This window comes from Gasterosteus aculeatus, chromosome 1, assembly GCF_964276395.1.
Source record: "Gasterosteus aculeatus chromosome 1, fGasAcu3.hap1.1, whole genome shotgun sequence".
Lineage (NCBI taxonomy): Eukaryota > Metazoa > Chordata > Actinopteri > Perciformes > Gasterosteidae > Gasterosteus > Gasterosteus aculeatus.
Genome location: NC_135688.1, coordinates 24,048,932 through 24,071,752, shown reverse-complemented (window position 1 = coordinate 24,071,752; position 22,821 = coordinate 24,048,932). Strand labels below are relative to the sequence as shown.

The 22,821-nt window shown below is 52.8% G+C and overlaps 1 protein-coding gene across 11 annotated transcripts in view; it reads left to right on the top strand.

The window, feature by feature from the left end:
• The window catches only part of pard3ba (par-3 family cell polarity regulator beta a), an 84,517-nt gene that overhangs the window by 9,540 nt on the left and 52,156 nt on the right, over positions 1-22,821 (top strand). For 5 of the 11 annotated variants that reach the window (XM_078098131.1, XM_078098129.1, XM_078098130.1 and 2 more), the window contains exons 3-10: positions 6,027-6,210; positions 10,219-10,325; positions 13,693-13,775; positions 15,724-15,810; positions 15,995-16,120; positions 16,217-16,755; positions 18,030-18,169; positions 18,274-18,402. In XM_078098131.1, the coding sequence (XP_077954257.1) occupies positions 6,027-6,210; positions 10,219-10,325; positions 13,693-13,775; positions 15,724-15,810; positions 15,995-16,120; positions 16,217-16,755; positions 18,030-18,169; positions 18,274-18,402 (1,395 nt within the window). Of the gene's footprint in view, positions 1-6,026; positions 6,211-10,218; positions 10,326-12,701; positions 12,803-13,140; positions 13,523-13,692; positions 13,776-15,723; positions 15,811-15,994; positions 16,121-16,216; positions 16,756-18,029; positions 18,170-18,273; positions 18,403-22,821 lie in introns of those variants that run through there. The other 6 variants (XM_078098138.1, XM_078098136.1, XM_078098137.1 and 3 more) reach the window with 3 other exon arrangements.

Below are 22,821 nucleotides of genomic sequence, written 5' to 3'. Positions count from 1 at the left end.
GAGGAAGCCAATGTTTGATTGTAAAGCAATGAATTATTTATTAGGACTGTTGTGAAATGAATTTCAGGAAACAAGAATTATTGTAAGTACGAGGAATAATGACAAATGTATGCATCGGCCAATGTGATGCTTTACTATAATTTAGTTTATTTATTTATGTCTACAGCTGTATTAATACTTTCGGATTTGCAACAGACTAGTGAAGAGGAATCTGTACCACAGCTTTAATTCACATGACTTTTTTTTTTTATCAAGATTTGTTTTCGCAATGAAAAATCCGGCCTGTATGAGGACCGTGAGCTGGTGAGGATTAAATAACACATCCACGGTGTTTGTTACGCTGATTCCTCCTCATTTAAGAACAAATTGTCAAACATATGCGCTCATGTGACGCTGCTGAAGGGGGGGGGGGACCACCGGCCTGATGGATGGTGCTGTCAGACCCTATTTTTGTACTGTTTCGGCTCGCGGCACAAGTCCCACTTTTCTACCTCGGGGCTTTGATTTTGAGTCAATAACTATCTAATAAGGCGTGTTGGAAGGAACACGCGTGTTGAAGGGAGCAGGAAAGATCTCCGGGTGAGGCCTTTTTTTCCCCTGTCTCTCCTCCCAAACATCCTCAGGGTGTGAGTGATGTTGGCTCTCCATGGCAACGGCAAGTACCGAGTGTCTGTAATGTTTATAGTGTGTGTGTGTGTGTATAATATCTGATCACGCTCCGCTGGGGAGGAGAGCCGAATGTTTCCCCCTAAAGAAGAAAAGCACCATTAAAGCTTCTAGGATACGGCGGAAAACGGCGACATTCTTGATAATGAACTGTATTAACAAAAACGTCCTCACGGTCGCTTCAAACCTGCGTAAAGGAAAAGGGGAGCTAGACGAATGGAGGAGGGAGCCACAGGTGGGAGGGCAGAAGCCTCGCAGCTCAGACTGGATCACTCCTTCTGTTTCTTTGTCCCGGGAGGGGGTGCTGGTGGAGGAGGAGGAGGTGGAGGTCGTCAGATTCAGCGCACGTTGCCGTTAAAAAGGGGTTCGCGGCTTTGCCGTCTTTCCTCAGCGGATCAGGACTTTTGGTTGGTTTGATATGTGCCTTCGCTGGGCTGAGAAATACGAAGCCTGGAGCTCCCCTCACCCTCCTCCACCCCCTCCCAGCCTCTCGGGGGTATGTGTGATTTATGAAGAGTTTACCCTCTCCCTTTATGAGTGTGCATAAATAATAATGTGGCCTTTCACCGCAGGGCCTCGGCTGTGCGTGTGTTTGCTTGTGGCGGTGTGTGTGTTTAGGCCCGTGCACGCGCTCGGCTGTTGCACACATGCTCCATCACTGCGGCCGACGCGACAGATGTTGAGTAGTGGACGCAAATGAAGTGGCTGAACAATAACTGAGACCTTTTCTGTGCCGTGAGGAACGTGCTTTGCAGTGTACCTGCAGAACACTTTGTTTTCTCCTTAAACCGTCGCTCTGGCTCTGTTTGGCTGTGTTCTCTACCTTGGGATGATTTATTTTTTTTCAGTTGTCAAACTGCAATTTCTGGCCTTTGATATAGTTTGGTTTGGAACCTGAGCGGTCAATGATTAATTACAGATCCCATTCCTCAGGTGGAAAAATGGTCCAATAAGTGAAGATTCCGTATTGGACAAATAACGTTGCCAAAACAGGTTTGATTGCAAGCTGCCGCTTTACTTTAGAGATTACTGCGTGTGCTAATCTCCAGTCTGAGGAATTGGATAAAAAAAAAAAGAAAATGATCCAACAAATTGTGCGTATGCTAAAAATCTCACAGGATTTCTTTCTGACGGACCGAGTTTGGTAATTCCCAGGAAATTGCAGGATCCGGATTTCCAGCATGCGTCTCTAATGTGAACACGTTGCTACAAATAGTGTCAGTGATATCATCTCAATCCAAGACCCGATAAAATAAGCAGGTGCCCTTAAGAGTCTTACTGACTCTAAATAGTTCGGACAACTTCAAAGTTACCGCCGCGCTTGTTTTCTTCACCACGCACACACTTGTTCAATAAACTCGAGTCACGTTGGAAAGTATCCCAGCTTCCCTGAGATGACTCATCGCATTATCGTCCAGTTTGCCTTTCATGTCAGAGGGTGAGGGACGTGCCTGGAATGCCGTCTCACTTCTGAGCCAACCTCGTGCGGCGTCTTTTTGAGGTCAGCGTTGTCATATAGCCACATTTGCATAAACGCAAATCTTTACGCCGCTGCACCACCACCAGGAATTTAGCTTTTTATTTTGGTACACGCCCCTTCTTACGGAAAGAAGGCAACATTAATTTGATTGACTCTGGTGTTTGTGTATTTGCAGGCCCACGGCCAGATGTGTGTGTGTGTGTGTGTTGTGTGTGTGTGTGTGTGTCCCTGAGAGGGACTCCACATCTGCTAGTGCGCTGTATGGATTTGGGCTGAGAGAGGAGCAGGATTAGCCTCGCGCTCACCGGTAATGCTCCCAATTTTCTCCTTGTTTAACTAGCAGAGGCCACACATTCCTCTGTCGGCCCTGCACAGGGGCCTGGAAACGTGTGTGTGTGTGTGTGTGTGTGTGTGTGTGTGTGTGTGTGTTCAGTGTGCAGCGTGCAGCAAGTGGCCTTGAACGTGGATCAGGTTTTTGCTACACGCTCGGGTCTTTGCGCCACCCTGCGCGTTAGTTCCTCATTAAAGGAGGAATCCACTGAATCCCTTCGAGCAGTTTGCAGAAAGAAAAAAAAGAACTACAAAAGTGAGCTTCTACGACTCGCCGCCGACGGGATGCAGAGAGCACGGCGCACTCCTTCGCTGTACCAGTGCACTGTGGGTACTCGTCCTGATTTAAGCGCCCCTTATTTCGAGGAGGTTCCAATCTCCATGATTTTGATTTCAGTGCTCGAAAAGTGTCTTTGCGGTGTGTGTGTGTGTGTGTGCACGAGTGTGTGAGATGATTGGGTTACCGCTCTCGCTGTCAGGACGCTGTGCGCTCCTTCTGAATTATGCATCTCTCGTTCAAAGAAAGAATGAGGAACAGAGGGAGAAAACGGAGGTAAGGGGAAGGGCGGGGGGGGGGGGGGGGGGGCAGCAAGATAAATGACAGCGGCACAAAAACAGAGCATCTCAATAGAGTGATGCCACAAACACACACACACACACAGCAGTGCTAGACAACGTTGAGAGAGAGAAGAAAAATGGGTTGATTAGTACCAGCAGATGAAATAAGGAAGTGTGTGTGTGTGTGTGTGTGTGTGTGTGTGTGTGTGTGTGTGTGTGTGTGTGTGTGTGTGTGTGTGTGTGTGTGTGTGTGTGTGTGTGTGTGTGTGTGTGTGTGTGTGTGTGTGTGTGTGTGTGTGTGTGTGTGTGTGTGTGTGTGTGTGTGTGTGTTGATGCCTATGTAAAGGCCAGAAGCGTGAGTGGTACCAGCATGCAGTGAGGTTCCACTAAAGCAAGGTGGCACTGTTCATCCTCTCAGCGTGAAACGCGTGTGTGTCCGCGTGTGTGATTGTTTCCACATACTAACAATTTGTGTGTATTGCTACAGTGCATGCTTATATATGTGTGGGTGTGCTCAACGTACATCCCTGCACAGAGTGCCTCATAAAGGACGTGCTAATTCATTCCATCAATCCTGACAGACGCTCCAGTGTTGCGTCAGTGAGCCTCAGCGTGTAAACACCGTCCATTATTGAAGACAGAAGCAGAAGAAAAAACATTACGGCAAAGCTTCCGAGGCCCGTAAAGCAACGCCGTCACTTCTGGCGAGTCGGTGTCCACCCGCCCGATAAGGAGTTTGCTCAGCGGTCACTGAGTTGTTCAGAGGGGGGGGGGGGCAGTGTTTGGTTGAACATCTGGAACTACATGCCATCGTCCACCGGGGAGTACTGGGGTTTGGATCCGTCCCCCTGGCGTTCTGAAGGCACCACGTCCCGGCCGAGGCCTCCGGCAGGACGACCTTTTGGTTTTGTAGTGTGATTACACCTGTCAGTTTCTGAAATGGAAGAAGGGTTGACCTCGGTTCCAGGAAAGACTGCACCGGAAGGGGATGCGACAACTCCCCACTGAAACTCACGACGCCACCAAACACACCGTTTTTGTTTTCGTCAAAAGAAACATTCGTGTGTGTTTGTGTGGGTTTTTTTTTTTATCCGCTCGAATAAATACAATGAAAAACTGTCGCTCGGAAACAACTCGATTCCATCTGTGAGAAGGGCGGCGAGTGATCACAGGGAAGCGACCCTACAATGCGTCGGAAGCTTTACAGGACTCGAGTGGGCGGTTGTGCGCCCCCCCCCCCAACTCCCCCCCCATCCGCCGACACCTCTCCTCTGTGAACAGAGGTGTACGTTTGTCCGCCGTGGGCCTGCGTGGAAGCAAACATTTCACAACGCCGCGCGCGAGGCAGCGTGAAGCGTTTATCTCACGCACGCTACTGTACACAGCTTTCACTTGCGTCCGTCGCTTTCACGCTACGCACACGCACACACACACACACACACACACACACACACACACAGAGTCGGGGCACGTTGGATACACACGCCACCGCATGATTTACACGAGATCATAACACGGTGATGTGAAGGCTTCGGGCTCTTGTGTGTATTTGTGTTATGGAAATGAGACAAAAGGGGTCACATAATTCAGCAGTAGTAGACCTGCAGGCTCCCCAGGTTCTATAACCCCCCCCCGGCCCCCCGACAGACGAAGGAGAAAAAAAAGAGAGCCGAGCTTTGAGTAAACACACTGCGAGCCATTCAAGGTGTTTTCTGATTTCTCCTTTCTACTTTTTCTCTTCATCATATATTCGTTCCGGGTCTCCAGCGTTTTTTGAAGGATTGTAATCAAAACCGCTTTGGGCTGTGGGATGATAATAATAACAAAAAGAACGATGCCCCCGCCCCCCTCTCCCAAGGTTCCTCTCCAGCCATAGAGTTTCTCTATAACAGTGACTGTTGAGGCTGAGGGCTGCGATGTAATGTCTACCAGCAGCAGCACATTAAGCAAAGCTGTAACAGCAGGGGACACGTCGCATGATATTAAAGGGCCAGATCACTCGGATCGCGGCAGAACAAAAGCACCAGCGCGTACAGAGGGAGCGCTGGGCTGTTATTCCTTTTAGTGACACTTCCTGTCGACCGGGTCAATTTAGAGAATAGCATTTTTTGTTTTTTTGTAGAGTTTTCATTGACAATATTACCGGCAGGTGTGGATGCAAAGTCCCCCCCAACCCCCACCCCCCACATCGGACCCTGATCAGAGGTGGGTGGAGTGAAAAGTCGATGGGTCAAAAAAAGCCCAAGTCAGCCTGTTTCCAAATGAAGCGGCACCCCGATCTCTTGTGTGGTTGGCGGTGGATGTTTGATTGAGTGATGAGGGGAAGCGGCGGGTCGGCCTGTAAAGCCGGGAGAGAGAGAGAGAGAGAAGCATCCGTCAAGCTCGCCGCTCAGATCGTTTTTTTTTTCTGTCTTTTTCTTTTCCTCTCGTCTGTGTCTCCTTTGCGTGGCGTCCGCCCGGTGTCACGGGTTGAGGCGAGAGAGGCGGACGCCGCACAGCACACGCAGCCTGTCCGAGCTCCCTGCTCGCTGTTAATTGACGTCCTCCGCTCGTCTGTTGTTTTATTCCCGTTATCTCGTCCCATCGCGGTTATTGCTTTTCATTAAGTGGTCATTTCCTTCGCCGGCGCCGTCTAATGAGAGCGTCACTCCGCCGCGCGCCCATTCGTCAAAACGGGCACGGCCTTTACACACGTGGCCCCTCTCTGCGATCTATCTGCCATCATGTCCCCGTCTCAATTAGGGCTGTTTGTCTCTCCTCCTGCCCTCCGTCGCCCTCTTCTCGCCTCACCACGGCAACCGTGTCATTGCGTTTGACAGCTTCTCATTCTCGCGTCGGATCTCATTTGACTGCTTATTCCACACACCTCGGCTTGTGTGTGTGTGTGACCTCAGCGAGTCAGATCTTTGTTAGATCGGAGGGGACGTTGTTTTGGCCTCCGCTCTGAGACGTCGTTCCTCTGACCCCCCCCGCGTGTGTGTGTCTCTTCCAGCTCGTGGCGGTGTTCGACGTGCGGCGCGGGAGGGCCGAGAGCCCCGAGGAGACGATGTCCAACGGCCACTCCGGCACGGCGCCGAGCCCCGAGCCGCTCCACTACTTCTCCCACCTGCAGCAGCAGCAGCAGGAGCAGCCGATGAGGGGCGAGATCGAAGTCAACGAGGCCGTCCTCAAAGCCAGTATGTCAGATCTGCTTAAAAACACAGTTTTTTTCTCTAGAGCCCGAGGACTTTCAATACAGCGGCTCTGTGCTGAACCTTCTGCCACCGGCGAATCGAAGCGGCCGACACATTTTCTTTTTTTTCCCTTTCGTGCATGTGCCGTTTGCGCATGTCAGAGAGTAAAAAAAAAAAAATTACATTTCTGGAACAGCTGTGATCTGAACCTGCTGTGTACAGACGGAGGTATTTCTCCTGCTCGCTGCCTTGTAACTTGATTGCGTGTGAAAACAGATGCGGCGCTTCGCCTCGTCGCTCTCCGCACAGTCGGCTCGTGTTTTTCTCACGACGAGACCCAGGAAGTCAGCGTGAGCCGGCGGGCATCGCGCCGGGCACCCCTAAGGTGACGGGCACGCTCACTGCCCCGCTCGCGACCCCCCTGATGACCCCGTGAATCACTTATTAAACAAAATCATTGTGTATGTCGTAATTTTATGGCGTGACGGAGCCTTTGTGTGGCCCTCCCAACCACGCATTCATTCTCGGCCTCCAGTAGATCTTTCCCTCGCTCTTATTCTCTTATCTCTCTCTCTCTCTCTCTCTCTCTCTCTTTGTCTCCAAATGTCCTGCAGGGAATTTGTGACTTCAAGGGTTTTCTTGTGAAGTCAAAAGTCAGAACTAAAAAAGAAAGAAAAACACCTCCGAGGTTCTCCGCGGTTCAGCGAGTTGCTCAAAGTGACCTCCGCAAGCGAAAGGTCCGTGAGAACGACGGCGCGTGACGCTGTAAAGAAAAAAAGGATGTGGCTTTTTAAACCGGGACGGCTGATTTGTCAGGTTTGCTCTGTGAGACCGAAGTCAGCTTTGCGGAGCCTCCGTCCATAGAAACGTTTCACTGTAAACAATCCAGATCCGACTGCCTCGCTTTGGAGTGACAGGAGAATATAAAAGGATTAAAGAAGCCCGAGAGACAGATGGGGGGGGTCGGTGGAGGGTTCGCGGGGGGTCTAATCACCGGGCCGACCCCTTTCACTTTCGCCCCTCCATCTGTGTCATATGGGATGGTAAACCTCCGCCATACACACACCTGCCCCTCCGCCATGACTCGCCCTCTCGCTAGCGCCGTCAGCCTCAACCACCTGCCATGGGGCACCCCCCCCCCGCCCCCCCCATGCACACACACATACGATACCTTCCCCATCCGCGCCCTGTCTCTGCGTGGCTTCCAGCTCTAACAAGATTAGCGCTGTAGCCAGTTAGCATGCCCGAGGTCCAGCAGAGCGTGAATGGACTCATTTTAGCCCCTCCCCCCATCCTGTCAGCAACCCAGTGGGACCTCTTCCTAACCTCCCCCCGCCCTTCCCAAACCCTGACTAACCAAGTTATCATGTGACCCTGTGACGCCCCTCATATAAAGCCAGACTCATGCGATCAGGCGGCTTTTGTGATTCCCACATGCACGCGCATGTGCAATTGGACAAAAGGCCCCAAAAACCACCGCTGGGAAGGACAACCTCTCCGGTACGAAGCGTTTCACCGGCGGCCCCCGAGGATAAGCGCCTGTGAAGTTGCTTTTTAAATAGTATGAGTAATCCTGAGATGCCTGATTTGCAAAAAGAAATGAAGACTTCTTTGGTTAAACTGGACACGCACTGGGCATAAAGGCTGCCGTGTGCGGCGCGTGAACTCTTCAACCGGGTGATCATATTTAAATAACCCGGGAGCTGTTTTACAGCGGCACCAGATATTAACCCGTCCATCAACAAACCAACCGCAAACAGACGGAGGCGCTTTAATCTCACCCGGTAATCTGGTTACGGCGTGCGTGTAATACCAGCGAGTGGTAGCGGGGGGGGGGGGGGGGGGGCAGGGACCTAATGCAGTAATCAGTGGGCCATCAAGGGTTTTTGTGTGTCGTGTTTGGACTGCTTGTTTGAACAGGGCAATTGCACTTCACATCGGCCCGGTGGGATGATTAGACCTACACTCATCCGCTGCGCACACACACACACACACACACACACACGTGTGTCCTTATCGCATCGTCCCATGAGCAGCCTGAGCCGCGCTGCTCCATCGATTGGGGGAGAAGCAGGACCATCCTGGCGAGTGGAATCACATCACACACACACACACACACACACACACACACACACACACACACACACACACGGGTCCTTGTGGCCCCGACGGGGCAGAATTGGAAACGAGAGGTGTTTTTGGTTTCTCCAGCCTTGAAGCGCTTTGGGGCGAAGCCGCGATGAGTCCGGCGGCTGGTGCTGTATTTTAAAGTGGAAGGGCACCGCGCGGTCGCCCCCCCCCCCTCCCCCACCCCCCCCCACACCCTGGTTTCTCGGCCATTTTTTGGGCGCATTTTTTCATTTTTATAGTTTAAGCCGAGATCAGCGACTGTGTGGCGTAGTCGTGCTTCTCTATTGAATCCTCTGCCCTTTTGAGCAGATTCCTTTACTGTACGTGTGTAATGTACGTCTCCAAGGACGTTCCATCCCAAGGTTGGTACAAAAGTGGTATCTTCTGACTTTAAAGATGTAAATAAACCATTGAGAGATAATCTGCTCCAAGGACAAATCTCTTAAACGCCAGACACACACAAAACAAATTTTAAAAACATTGCTTTTCTTATGGTATTTAGACACATCAGAGTATTAAACCCTCCCCACCGCTGGAGCCCGGGGGGCCTTTTGATGAGCAACAGCTCTGATCCGATCCGGTTTACTACCGGCTAAACAGAGGCTGACCTCGGCGGGTTAAAAGTGTCTCCCCCATCAGCAGTTGACCCTCCGCGACGCCGCTTGACCCTGCAGAGGCCGACGCATGTCAGAGGTCAACACCGGTGGCCCTTGGGGGTTCCTTCACACAAACTGTCTCCGGGGGGGTTGGTGAGGTGGGGGGGGATCAATAGTGGTGGGGAGATTTTTGACTCCGATGGCTAAATGGAGGAGGATTTATGGGGCCCGGGAAGCGAAAACGAAACCTGACTGTAACCGCGGAGCGACGGTGACTCATCTTTTGGTGTCTCCGTCCCGTTGGGCGCCGCTCGGCCGCTGGAAACCCTGCAAGCGCCGCCGCGTGTGTCGGCCCTGGGTAAAATGTCAAGACGTAAAGAATTGCGCTTCCGCGGGGTGAGCATGGCACACAGGGACCGGTGGAGGGCGGGGACAAACCGCCGCATTATTCCAGCCAATTAATAAAGGCGATTATTCCCTGAACGCAACACGGGGACGACATTGTTTGAGCCACGGAGGGTGTTTGTTTCCATGTGTGTCTTGAGTGGTTGAAAGGATCTCACACACAGACACACAAACACATACACACTTCCCCGCTGGCTGTCGTATGCGCTCTCTATTCCGACCACGTTAGACCAGGACCCTGTCTCTGACCCTCTAAAGAGAGATTGATTACAGGAAAGCAGAGAATTTTGTTTGCCTCCCCCTTTTTCTACGTGTCGAGGTTTCTCTCTCCACCGAGGTCACCGTCTCACCAGCTCCCCCCTCCTTCCCTTTTTGTTTATCACCCCCTGTCTTCATTTTCTCTTGTGTCGACTTAAATTTGAAGACACCCTGCCTACGTTTCTCTATCCGTCAGCAAATAACGATCTGCTGCTATTGGGGTGGATACCAAAAGCAAAAAGGAACACAAACACGTTATGATTCTTTGGGGAGTTTTATTGTGGGTTCAAACACGCCTCAGGCCCGACTCCTTTGGGCTGGAGAAGGGTAGTGGCTAATATGTACGTTTTGGCGCGTATAGGCAACAGCTGGTCGTATGAGACATTTTTACCATATAGGATAAATTTGTCTGTATTTGCAACACATATTCTTAAATCATTTCCAGTCAGTCAGCTGTCCTCATCTCAATAAGATGCAGGCCTGCTGCTCGGTGCCAAGAGATAAAAGCCTTTGCTTCTTTTCTCCTCCTCCCATGATCCATTTGGAGACGACGATCGTCCGTTCCGTGGCAAACGAGAGACGTGTTCCTCTGCGTCTCCTAACCATGTCCTTCTCCGCGCAGACACGCCTCTGTTGGTGAGGAGCAGCAGTGACCCGGCCCTGGCCCCGACCCACGAGACCAGAGCCACGCCTCCGCCTGAGAACCGCGCCGGCGGCTCCCCCGATCCGGTAAGCCTTGTGTCAATAGTATTAAGAGCACAACACATTGAGCTGAATTCTTGCTTTTCAAAAGGAGAAATGTGTTCTGAGGAGACGAGGAAAATGTTACATAGTCAATAAATCCCGCGGAGAGTTGTGTGTATCGCATTCTCCATTACCTCAGTGGTGTGTGACGGCGGAGCGGCCCGGTGAATGACTTCTCTACCCGTCCCCGTCCCCGTCACTCCTCTCTCCCCCTTTCCCCGGGCTGCACTTTGAAACTGGTCGGCTTTTAGAGAGCTCGCCTCCACCATCGGTGTGGGGGGGGCTGGAGAGGGACTTTCACGTGCAGGGCAGAGGCCGTGTGAGGTCACCGTGGTTCGTGTGTGTGTGTGTGTGTGTGTGTGTGTGTGTGTGTGTGTGTGTGTGTGTGTGTGTGTGTGTGTGTGTGTGTGTGTGTGTGTGTGTGTGTGTGTGTGTGTCAGCCAAAGGAGGCTTCGTAGGAACCGTGCGCGCACACGGGGGAGGACATGGGGAACCGGCAGGATGGCTGCGCGGAGGAGCACATGTGAAAACCCGGGGAGGGGGAGGTCACAGCTCGGCTCCTACACCTGATGGACTTCCATGGATCAATACGCTATCGCTTCATCCACTGTCTTATCTCACTAATACACACTTAAAAGACACACACACACTCGCAAACTTGTGTCCTGTTTTTGTCTTGAAGGAGGTATTGAAAAGCTCGATGAGGTGAAATTGGGGCTGATAAATATGCGCCCTGCCCACTTTTTTTTCTACGGCGACGGCCAAGGTTGGCCCACTCGGTGCAATGCGCCGTGCACACACACCGTCCGTGCACACACACCGCCCGGAGTCTTTATCAGTGGAGCTAATGAAAGCGTTAAAAGGCTAAACGCGGCAGACGGCCCCCTTCGTTGACACCTGCCACCTCGGAGGATAAATGTCGCCTGCCAACAGAGTCCCACCGCCTCCCCTCTCCCCCGTCCTCACAGGTTTTATTTTGTAATCCTCGCGATGTCACTCCTCTCCCACGCTCACCCGCCCGCAGTTTTGGGCTTATTTTCCACACCTGGAGGTGCAGTGATGCGATGCGCGTTAACACAGCCGAGAATCTGACTGTGATGTTTCCCTTCCGCCCGGATTGGACCCCCCCCACCCCGCCATCTAAACCACATTTTGTCTGTGTGTGTGTTTGCGTGTGTGTGTGTGTGCGTATGTGTGTGTGTGCAGCTGATGTGATGGATGCGATGGAGGTCAAGGAGCACCGGCTAGCACGGCGAAGCTGCGATCCCGCGGCGTGTGTACATGGAAACATGCTCTTTCTTACACAAGCGTTACACGGGCGCGTCCCCCCCTCGCCCCCCCGACACCTCGCCCCTGACGTGGCGCATATGTGCTGCAGATGACCGCTGCATCCGGAGGAATCGCACAAAAAAAAGAAGAAAAAGCACACCTCATTACTCATCCGTCGACCTCGCACCACACAAACACCTCGTGCACGCCGCCCCGTCCCTCAAGCCTGCTCCGCTTGCCGCGCTGCAATCCCCCCCCCCCCCCCCCCCCCCCCCTCCCCTCCCCTCAGTCTCACTTTCTTGAAGCACTTTTGCAAAAAAAAAGCCGCCACTGAATTAGGCGTCTGAAGGCGTTGAAGGTGCGGTTACAACTAGGAAGCTAGTGAAAGCGCCGATGGGAGTTGAAGTGTGAGTTCAAGGAGTTGAGGTGTGAACTGACGGCACAGCTGGCCGGGTCACAGGGTCAGCTGGAGCGGGAGCACTGGCCGAGCTGGGGGGGGATGCAGTTTTTTTAGGGGGAAAACTTCTCAAAAAGAGGGGGAGCGACGTGGCTCCCTGATCAAAGCTCAAATACGTCTCGAGAGTCATTGGGGGGGCTGAAGAGGCCTTAAAGGGCCAATGCAGTACCTGATGGTGATGTTGTTTATAGGTAAACATATGTAAGCGTTTTACAATGCGATCCTGTGTGTGTGTGTGTGTGTGTGTGTGTGTGGCCGAGCACCAGCCCTTTAACGTGTGGATAAACAACAGTGCTCTCAATCCTGGATTAGATTCACAGTGGGCGCAATTCCCTTCATTTTAAAACCCTCAAAGAAAGACAGGTGCGTGTGTGTGTGTGTGTGTGTGTATCCCAACCGTACCTTTATATAACACTAAACAGAAGGATTTCCATGTCAGTGTATGTTTGTTGTCTGTAGTAGCTGTCTTACATGGTAGGAATGTTGTAAAACTGGATGAGTGAGCTTGATGAGAGTACACATGTGAGCCTTGACTCAATGGTGAGAATACGTGTGTGTGTGTGCGAGCGTGGGTGTGTGTGTGTGTGTGTGTGTGTGTGTGTACCAAAGGAGGACAAGCCTGGCAGCTAACGTCGTTGCGGGAGGATGCACAGCGACAATGGAGCCAGCAGCTCGTCTTCCTGCCCCCGCACACATACACACACTATTGTGGGGCAATCGCATGCTGCCCAGATAAGTGGGTCACTTTTTGTGTATGCAGCAAATATGTGTGTGGTTGTGTTCATAAATACACATCCTCAATATTTCCAGCTCTGCAGACTCCATACTTGTTGTTAATATTAACACTAAATGTATGCGTGTGTGTGTGATGTGAAGCGTGTACATTTACCCGTTGTGTGACAGAGGGTCCGCCGGGGAGCCGGGTGTGGTGGCGGGGGGGGGCGGTCGGGGTGGGGGGCTTGCTAAGGAGTGGGCTGGTGGGCGGGACGTTTTTTCGGCCATTATTGCCGCTGACACAATGAAATCGACGAGGCAGAAGGACCTAATTGCGTCCCCTCTTGTCTCTTAACGATCTGGGCCGCCGTCTCTCTCCCACTCAACCCGCAACAGTTTGATGCTGCCGTCTCCCTCCTTTCCTCCGACATCACTCTCCCTCTCCGTCTCTCTCTTGCTCTCTTCCATATTTCTTACTCGAATGCCCCGGGGGTTGTTGATTTTTGCTGACTTAAAAATAGAGCCTCGCCTGACAGGCAGGGAGGGATGGATGGACAGATGGATGGATGGATGGATGGATGGAGAGAGGGAGGGAGGGAGGGAGGGGGGGAGAGTGTGTGGGGGAGGGAAGGAGGGAAGGAGAGGTAGACGGATCGGAACACACGTAGAGTGAGGGGCAAGACAACGGCGTGCGGTCGGCAGCTCGGCGGCTGCTCTCTGTTCGACCGTCTGCGGATAAAAGGTGATTGATGGCGGCGTGAGATGGTTCCGTTAATTGGAAACGGGCCTCCTCGTACACGCGGACCGGTTCCTGCTTGTTGAGCGCGTGTGTGTCTGCGTGCGTTAATGTGGACACTGTTAATTTGTCACTGTATGTGTACGTCATCATGCTGACTGAATGTCTCCTGACAGGAAATCGACCATGTGCTGAAAGGAGCTCTGGACCAACTGCACACATACGACCCCCCCGCCAAGATGAGCAAAGTGAACTACAGGTAAGAATACGGTGTGTGTGTGTGTGTGTGACAGTGTAGCCGTGTTGGAGACTGGGATTAACGCTCCTTTCTTTGTTTGACAGCCTGACGTTGTGACTGGATTAAACACTCTAATGAATGTGTGTGTGTCCCATAACAAAGGGGTGGGCTCTGATCTGTCCTGTGCGTGCTGGTGGAGGGAAGTTCCTCCACTGTTCATTCAATTTGGTGGGAACGCTGGTCAGCATCATGACAAGGCAATATCCCGGCGCGGCAGATTTCATGCATCCGGTTAGAGAAAAACAATGTTATAAAAGTGTTTATGCAACAGAAAATGCTGCTGTTAGTCCAGGCGAGGCTACGGACATGAACGTGTGATGTGCTGATTCTCAAGTACTGTTGATTCAGTACGCTTGAGAGCTTTTGGTTAACGAAAGGCCCCCTGGGACCCCCACCCCTCCCGGGCCCGCCCCCTGCTTGACTGGGGTCCCCACGTGATTGGTCCACCTACATGTGACCGATCCACGGGAGATGTAATAGTTGGTAAAAACCCGGCCTTGCGTGTCCTGGGGAATCCGCCCAAAGGCTGCATTTGCAAAACAAACATCCGTCTCTTAGTTAGAAGTTAACAGTTCAGGCACCTCTGACACAATGTCTTTTTTTATCTTTATCGCCCCGTCGGTCACTCTGTTGCCGCGACAATGGCTTACACCCTCCGTCACAGACCCCATCGGCCCGTCCCCTGAACCGGTCAAGCCCGAGACCCAAGTGGAGGGATCATTTTGTGATATTTTTACGTTGAGAAGATCGTTTCTTAAAAAACAAGATGTTGTGGCGACAGATGGCAATTCTAGCACACGTTTACAGAGCAGCGGCGCCCAGGACGGGGCTCCCGCCGAGGGTCGGCCCGCGGCCACAGATGGTTGGCGGTCCAAGGTACCACGGCGAGCGAGCGGGGGCACAGTTTGCAGAGTCCCTGGGCCCTCCGGCCTCCGCCGGCGTAGAAGTCAACCAGGAGCGCGCGCTCCTTCTGTCTCGCTCCTCTTATCACCCCCCCCCCGCTAACCCCCCTCGCTCGTGTTTGTGTCAGCCGGACGCTAAAATTCTGCATATTGGGGTGCGGCAGCAACAAGGTGCGGCCGCTTCTGATGAGCCAGTTTGTTTTTGTGTGGATGTAAATGTGCCACAGCTGAAGTCAGGTGTGCGCGTCGTCCGCAAACGTATTTCACCCCCCGGTGTGTTGCCCTGGTTAGATTGTTCACCATTACAACAAAAACGTTTTGTGCAAATTTCTACCTCGGATGTTTCGGCGCTCTCCTAATAGATGTAAATCGCATTCACGTGTGTTTCTGTGAATTCAATTTGGAGGGATGTGACTGACTGTGAGCGTTTGTCGCAATAAGAATGCAAATTAGAACATCTGTGTGTGGGTACAGCATGCGTCCGACTGGCAGAGGTTAACGAGAGCGCAGGGGGGGGAGTGACAGAGGAGTGAAGGGAAGTGTGTGTGTGTGTGTGTGTGTGTGTGTGTGTGTGTGTGTGTGTGTGTGTGTGTGTGTGTGTGTGTGTGTGTGTGTGTGTGTGTGTGTGTGTGTGTGTACTTTCATTACTGCATTGCAGTTTGTGAAAGGCACCTGCAGGGAAACTTTGGAGAGCGGCGTCCCCGTCGTCTCTTGGCCTCCACCTGAGGTCACTGCTTTGCACAATGAACCCGGCGCTGCTCCGTCTTAAAGTTGTACTCTGTATGGGTCGGTTGAAAATGCTTTTTTAACATGCTGTGTGTAGTTAGGGGCAAAATGACACAAATTTGTGGGGTTGAGATCACGGGAAGTGGCCCCCTGCATCCCGAGCAACCACCCAACCTATGAGTCTGATGAATGAGCTCATTCACGTCCCTCTCTGTGTGGCCTTGAGGTAAATGCTCATTTATGTGTGTGTGTGTGTGTGTGTGTGTGCGTTTCGCCAACAGCACGCTGACGAGGGCAGTGGAGTTTCCGTGTGACTGGGGACCTCTGGGCATCCACGTGATCCCGTACTGCTCCTCTCTCAGCGGACGGTAAGCAGGACACGCACAATGCACAAATACACACACTCTCCTCCCACCGCGCCCACTCGTAGTCAATCAGCCATTCATCAGGAAAAGGCAGATGGCAATGTTGACTCATAGAAATGCACAGCCGTGTAGTCATGTGTGCTTACCTCCATGAATTCATACTTCCTCTTTCTTTGTGTGTCTCCAGGAGCTTGGGCCTGCACATCAAAGGCATCGAGAAGAACAGCCGCTCGGCAAAGGAGAACATCTTCCAGCAGGACGAGTGCATCGTCCGGATCAACGACACGCCCCTCCAGGACAAGACCTTCGCCGAGTAAGGCCGGCGGCACAGAAGGCGGAGGCCACGACGTCCGACTGGCCATTTGCGGCCTTTTGTTAAGCGGCTCTTTTTTCCCCTCTCCATCCGTAGGTCACAGGAGGTGTTCCGCCAGGCCATGTCGTCCCCGTCCTCGTCCGTGCGGCTGGAGGTACTCCACCCGGACAGCAGGCCGCGCTACGAGAAGAGCCTGATAGGTCAACTCTTTGGCGCCGACGGCAAGGAACCCGCGACGGCGAAGGCCAGGAGCCCGGTGGGGGCCCGCGCCAAGACCGAAGCGGAGCCCAAGCAGGAGGTGCAGCGGCCGGAGGTGCAGCGGCCGGAGGTGCAGCGGCCGGAGGTGCAGCGGCCGGAGGTGCAGCGGCCCGAGTTGCAGCGGCCCGAGTTGCAGCGGCCCGAGTTGCAGCGGCCCGATGCGCGCGCTGGGACGCCAGAGACGACCACCGTGCCGTCGGTGGAGCTCCGGCCCCGGCGCGGCTCCGCGGAGAGACTCTCGCCCGCGCCTCTCGCCTCCCCCCCGACTCCCCGGGCACAAAGCCAGACCCCCTCGGCCGGCAAGAGCCTCGGCCCCAGCCTGACCAACCTCACCAACAGAAAGGGCAGCAAGAAGATGAAGATTGAGCTGAAGAAAGGTAAATCCTAACGTCTTTGGGATTAAGATCGAATACAAAACTGGTAGTTTTTAATACGTAACGGTGTGAGATTGTTTTTTATTGTCGGATAAGCTGGACTTAGATAAAGTGCCACTAAAGCTTTCGTTGTGTTTTCCTCTAAATGGGGTAACCTTACATACGTGGTTTGAGCCCCGACTGCATCATCTTACTTACCGTCTCCGTAAAACACATCAGCGCCATTGAAAGGCTTGCTGAAATCGGGCCGCGTGCACCACCACTTGCTACAGGTGCCCGGAGAAAGGCGACAAAAGGTGCAGATGAAAGGGGAGAAGAAATTGCGCCTGCACACTCCAAGCCCCATTCACCGACGTTTTATTGTTAGGAACCCCCCCCCTCCCCCTCCCGCACCTTTCATCACTCCCATTTTCTTCACCTTTACTCTACATCCTTCTTTTGTTAGAACTCCGTCCTTTTGTCTTTCTCCATCACTTTCGCCTGATGGAAGATCAGAGTAAGAGGATATTATGGGGTTTCTAACACCCTCTCCCTTGGCAACAGGCTCTTTCTCCCCCGTGATTGACAGGCGCTGAGGTTTAGGTGCGCTAATGTAGGGCAGGCAGAGGCTTAGCTCGGAGACCAGATAGCATCGCTCACCGGCTTTAGTATGCCACGCCGGCTTTGCTCTCCCCCGCACACACACACACACACACAAACCAGTGTGGCACATTTCACTCATGGCTTGGGGCTTGTGGGGCCGTGAAAAAGGGAGAGGGGGCGGAGGGGCTGCAAGTTGATGGCTCGTGCGTCTGTTTGTGTGTGTGGCCTAAGAAATACACACACTTGTATACACACACAAACAGATAAAAGCAGGCTCACACACACAAGGAAAATCTTTGTGGGAAATCGCGTCACATCCCCAGGGGGGAGGGAAGCCGGAGAAGGGGATAATATCTCCCAGGTTCTTCTCCCTCTCTCTGCCATCGTCTCCCTCTACCTCCCGTCCTCGGCTCCCGTTCGGCCCGCTCACACGTGAAATTAAAGGCAGTCGGTCTAATCCGGCGAGGAGAAGGAGCCTTCTCCCGGCGGCCCAGAGGCTGAGACAGGCAACAACCCACCCACCCCAGAGGAAAACAGCCACTTAAACACTGGTTAATGTGAAGGAAGAGGCTTAAAAGGGTTCAACAGGAGGGGAGGGGAGGCCGGGAAAAGTGACAGAGCGGGGGGACGTTCAGGAAAATTCAATTAAAAGTAATAAAACGTATAAATTAAACACGTCTTTAATTCCCCCGCAGGCGGCGAGGGTCTGGGCTTCACCGTGGTAACCCGAGACTCCTCGGTCCACGGGCCGGGGCCGATCCTGGTGAAGAACATCCTGCCGCGCGGCGCAGCGGTCAAAGACGGCCGCCTGCAGCCGGGAGACCGCATCCTGGAGGTGAGGCTCCGCCCCCGCCGGAGGGAAGAGAAACGGAACCAGAGGCTGACACGTTTGTCTTTAACATACCTGGACGTGTGTGTGTGTGTGTTTTTTTTCTCCAGGTGAACGGAGTGGACATGACGGGCCGCAGCCAGGAGGAGCTGGTGTCCATGCTGCGCAGCACCCGGCAGGGACAGAGTGTGTGCGTGGTGGTGGCACGGCAGGAGGACGTCTTCCTGCCGCGGGAACTGGTGAGTGAAAACCACGGTGTCCTCCTCTGTCCTCTTCTTCTGTGGTCCTGTCCTTGTTTGTCTGCGGCAGTCTTTGTGTCTCGTCCTCTTCACCAGTTTTAAAAAAAAATCTTCTTCCTTTCTCCATTGTGTCAATTATATTCCTTTTCCTCCCCCAAAGGAGCTCCCCCCCCCCCCCCCCCCCCCCTTTCTTTTCTCCCCCACAAACGCCGCCCTGGGACACACGAGGAAACACACGCGCAGCACACTCCGGCCTTCCTGTCCCACTTGGGTTTTGTTGACACAGCGGTGCCACGGGAAACCAAATGCACAAGCCGCACCCCCCCCCCTCCCCGCCCCCCTCTGACCCCACCAAACAGGAAACATGTGGGCATTGTTCGCTGGCGTCAAGCCACAGTTTACCTGCAGCGGCTGGTGGGGTCAGAGGTCGTGTTGACCGTGCCTCACTGGGGACATCTCACAGATAAACACCCACACGCCCCCCCCCCCCACCTACCTTTTTGAAAGTCACCCGCCGTAAATTCTGTATTTTGTTTTTTTTCCCCTGCAACCCTCTATTCGCTCTCCTCCGTCCTCCCTGGTTATTCCGATTATTCCCCCTTCGCTGCTTCAAAGAGCTCCGAGAAAACCGCGCAGGTCTTTGTAGTGACTGATGCATATTCACACCTAGCGCGCTCGTGCACGCGGACTCCTAAACACCTTGATGAAGAAACTCTCGCACGCACATTCACACACACACACACACACACACAGACACACAGACACACAGACGAACACATCACACAATCTCTAAACAGCCAAGTTACTGCTTCCGAAAATAGTTTGCCCTCATTAATGGCCCGGCAGTCTTTGCATAACAGGTTCACTTTGATGAGCGTCTACAGTCTTCATCTCACACTTGCTTGTATTTGGGCATTACAAACTTACACAGTGTGTGTGTGGGGCGGGGAAGCGGGGGAGGGAGGGGCGGGCAGGCAATGAGAGAGAGAGAGAGCCTTCACTCCTGTCTCTGTGGAGGCCGTTGAAGCTGTCGATGCCCCTTGGGATCTGGCCCTATCTCCAGCACAGTCCTCCACCTCAAAGACGGTTTGATGTCCCCTAAGCACACTCTCTCACTCTCTCACTCACTCACACATACAGGCAATCAAGAGCTCCCGTGTGGACCCCTCAAAGAGCCAAAGCATTACATGAATACACAGCTACAGAAACGGCACCATGAAGGATCAGTTGGTGCCGATAACAGCAGCCAAAATTAAAAGAAAATGTGCACCTCACTGGAAGATGCCGATTTGTTTCCGGCTCTGCGGGTTCTAATTGCTCAACTCTTTCTCCTGCTGCCGTGCGTGCTAGTGGGTATTGACTGTGCTCTGAGCTCTAGCAAGGAGCTAAAGATGCGGCGGCAACGGCGCCTCCGCGCCCGCCATCTGCTGCACCGTGGTAGAAAAGCGCCTGTGCGTAGGTGTCCGTCTGACTCGGTGTGGGTGCTCATGAATATTCAGAATGTTTTCCAGCTGTATCTTGTCAAAGCCGGCTTTTTAAGCATCCACATTATTCCGGTCATATTTATTACAAGAGACCCATTTTTTTTTGTAAATACTCCGATGCAAATCAGCAGTTCATTATCGCAGCTGTACTTTCAGGAGCTGCTGAGATTAATTGGCCAAAACTTCCATATCAGCTTATTGTATACATCACGCTTTGATTTGGAACATTCTCTCCGCCTGAGAGCGCTTCACATAATGCTTCTTCTAATTAAAGGCAGCGCATCTCGGCGCATTCATGGCGCACTGCGATGATACAATCAGTAAGCGGGGCTTAGTCACCTGTTGGGATTTGCTTGGCAGTGAGCTCGTAAAGACCCCCTGCTCTTGCTCTGTGGTTTAATCCTGGAACCTCACCCCCCTCCTGTGTCTCATCAGTCCGGCTTCTCTGTAAATGCTCACAGTTTAATTAGTGCGAAATACGTGTTTAAACGTTTCAGCTCCTTACCGCCTGCCGCCCGAGAAAACCTGCAAGCAGGACGGCGACCAGATGGAGCCGATTTCTAGCTGGTGATTTTGCGACGGCAAACAAAAACAAATAAAAATAAAAGTCAAATTGGTAGGTTTGATTAATTGAGAGAAACGGGTGCAAAGGTCATTGAGAGATCCCCTCCTTCAAATGCACAAAGGCAAGAACTGAGTCATCACGTGCCCCCCCCCCCCCCCTCCCCCTTTTAGCATTCGCTGATCCTCACGAAGAGTAACGCATGCACTCTCACCCCCCCGGTAATTACAAAGCGATAACTTCTCATCGCAGTTTTGTTCCTGTCATTTTCTGCCTCGCCGGCCTTTTCGCTTTCAGGAGACTGTGTGTGTGTGTGTGTGTGTGTGTGTGTGTGTGTGTGTGTGTGTGTGAAGAATGCCCTCGGCAGAATTCTGCCGAGGGCAGGATGGAGGGGTCGCTCTGCACATGGTCGACCCTCTGATGCCAGCGGGCCTAGGCCAGTTCACAGGAAGCGGGGGTGGAGGGTGTCTCTCGTCCGCTCCTGTCTCTTTCATTTGTCGTCCATCCCTCTCTCATTCACTACAGTCTGCCCACACCACCACCACCACCTCCCCACGCACTAAAACTCCCCAGAAGTAGCCCTCAATCAGCCCTTTGCCTCCCCTTCCCCTCATGGTGAGGTAAAGGTGTAGAGCGGCGAGGAGGGAGACATTAAGGCGATTAATTGGCGGCTCCGAGCTCGGGGAGATCTCATCTTAATTGAATGTCGCTCTCACCGCTAATCCTGCCGCTTGGAAGCCCCCCCCGCCCCTCCCATTTAGAAATCCTCAGCGACAAAAGGCTCCCTGTGTAATCGTGGTGTATCACCCTCCCACCCACACACACACACACACACACACACACACACAGACCCTCACCACCCACTCTGGGGTAAGAATAAGCTTTCTTTTGTCTCCTCATTTGGCTGTTGAAGAGGGTGGTCTCGCTCCCGGCTAAAAGCTTGTTAAAGAGCGGAGCCGAGGGGTCTCAGCCACCCTGGGGACCCAATGGGCCCCCGAGGACGGGCCATGGGGGGTGGGGTGGGCTGTGAGAGTGTGTTTGGAATTATCATTATCATCAGTTTTGAATCCTGGCGCTCCGAAGCGCCCTTGTTGATAAAAATAAGCCCCCACCCACTACTTGAACGTTGAATGAAGACGTGTCATTTTTCTCATAGTATTCTGGAGGGATCTTTCAGATCATGTTTCCTCTCTATTATTGGGGCTTCCGAGGCCTTAGTGAGAGAGAGAGAGATAGATACATGGGGCTGTAAGGGGACCATCGGTATTGTATATGTTTATTATTTGACTGACCCCCCCTTGCAACGGGCCCAGGTGACTGATGAAACACTCCTTGAATCGCGGCGAGGCCACTCAGAGCCGTGACAGGAGGAGGGATCTGCATATTCCCCCAAATCCACTTTGACTATTTCGGTATATTCTTTGGCTTTTCGAATGTGTGTGTGTGTGTGTAGGGGGGGCGTGGGGGGGAGGGGGGGTTGAGCGTCTCAGTTATTAAGTTATTTTTGGTGCCCAGCAGAGTGAGTGGGAAGATGCTCGACACAATCGACTTGACCTTCCATCTGTCCTCTTGAAAGGTGTTTCTTTCCCAGCTCTCCATTCTGACATCCTCAAATGCCATTTTCCTCCTTCTCTGTCGCCCTTCTACACACACACACACACACACACACACACATATACATATATATATATATATGTATGATGTCGCCTCCGTTGCAGCCGGTCTCCTCCCGTTAACTAGCAGCGTGTGAAAGCAAGAGCGAGACCTGTAGAAGAAAGCGGAGGTCGAACGGGAGTCGGGAGAGGATAGAGCGAGAGAGAGAGAGCGGGGGAGAGAACGGGGGAGCGGGAGGGAGAGACGTACAGTGAGATTGAGAGATTAGGATGAAATGTAAAGAGTGGGGGCGGTGTATGAACGAGGGAAGCGGCTGTACCTCGGGGAAGGGTTATTACTTTTAAATGCTCCTCTACGCCTCCATCCTTGCCCCCACCTCACGCTTGCTCTCTCCCCCCCCCCCCCCCCCCCCTCCTCCCCCACTGCGCTCCAGGAGGAGGTATGAAAAGGTTATTATGTTTCCTTTAGAAATGGCTCGCTCTCCGTCTGCGCCTTTCATCTCCAAATGGAATAACCTCTCCACAGCAGCTTTCTTCTTTTTCTCACTACGCCGTCATCTCGCTTTCCAGTGCGCCACACCTGCTCCTCTCCCCCCCCCCTCCCCGTTCTTCCCCCCGCAGCCTTCTTTAATCCGTCTCCCTTCTCTTTCCACCCGTCTCCCCATTTTCCCCTTTTTCCTCCTCCTTCTCCTCCTGCATTGAGCGAGATCAGCATGCATTATCAGTCTGCATTAGCAATGGTGCTCTTACCTCAATCCTC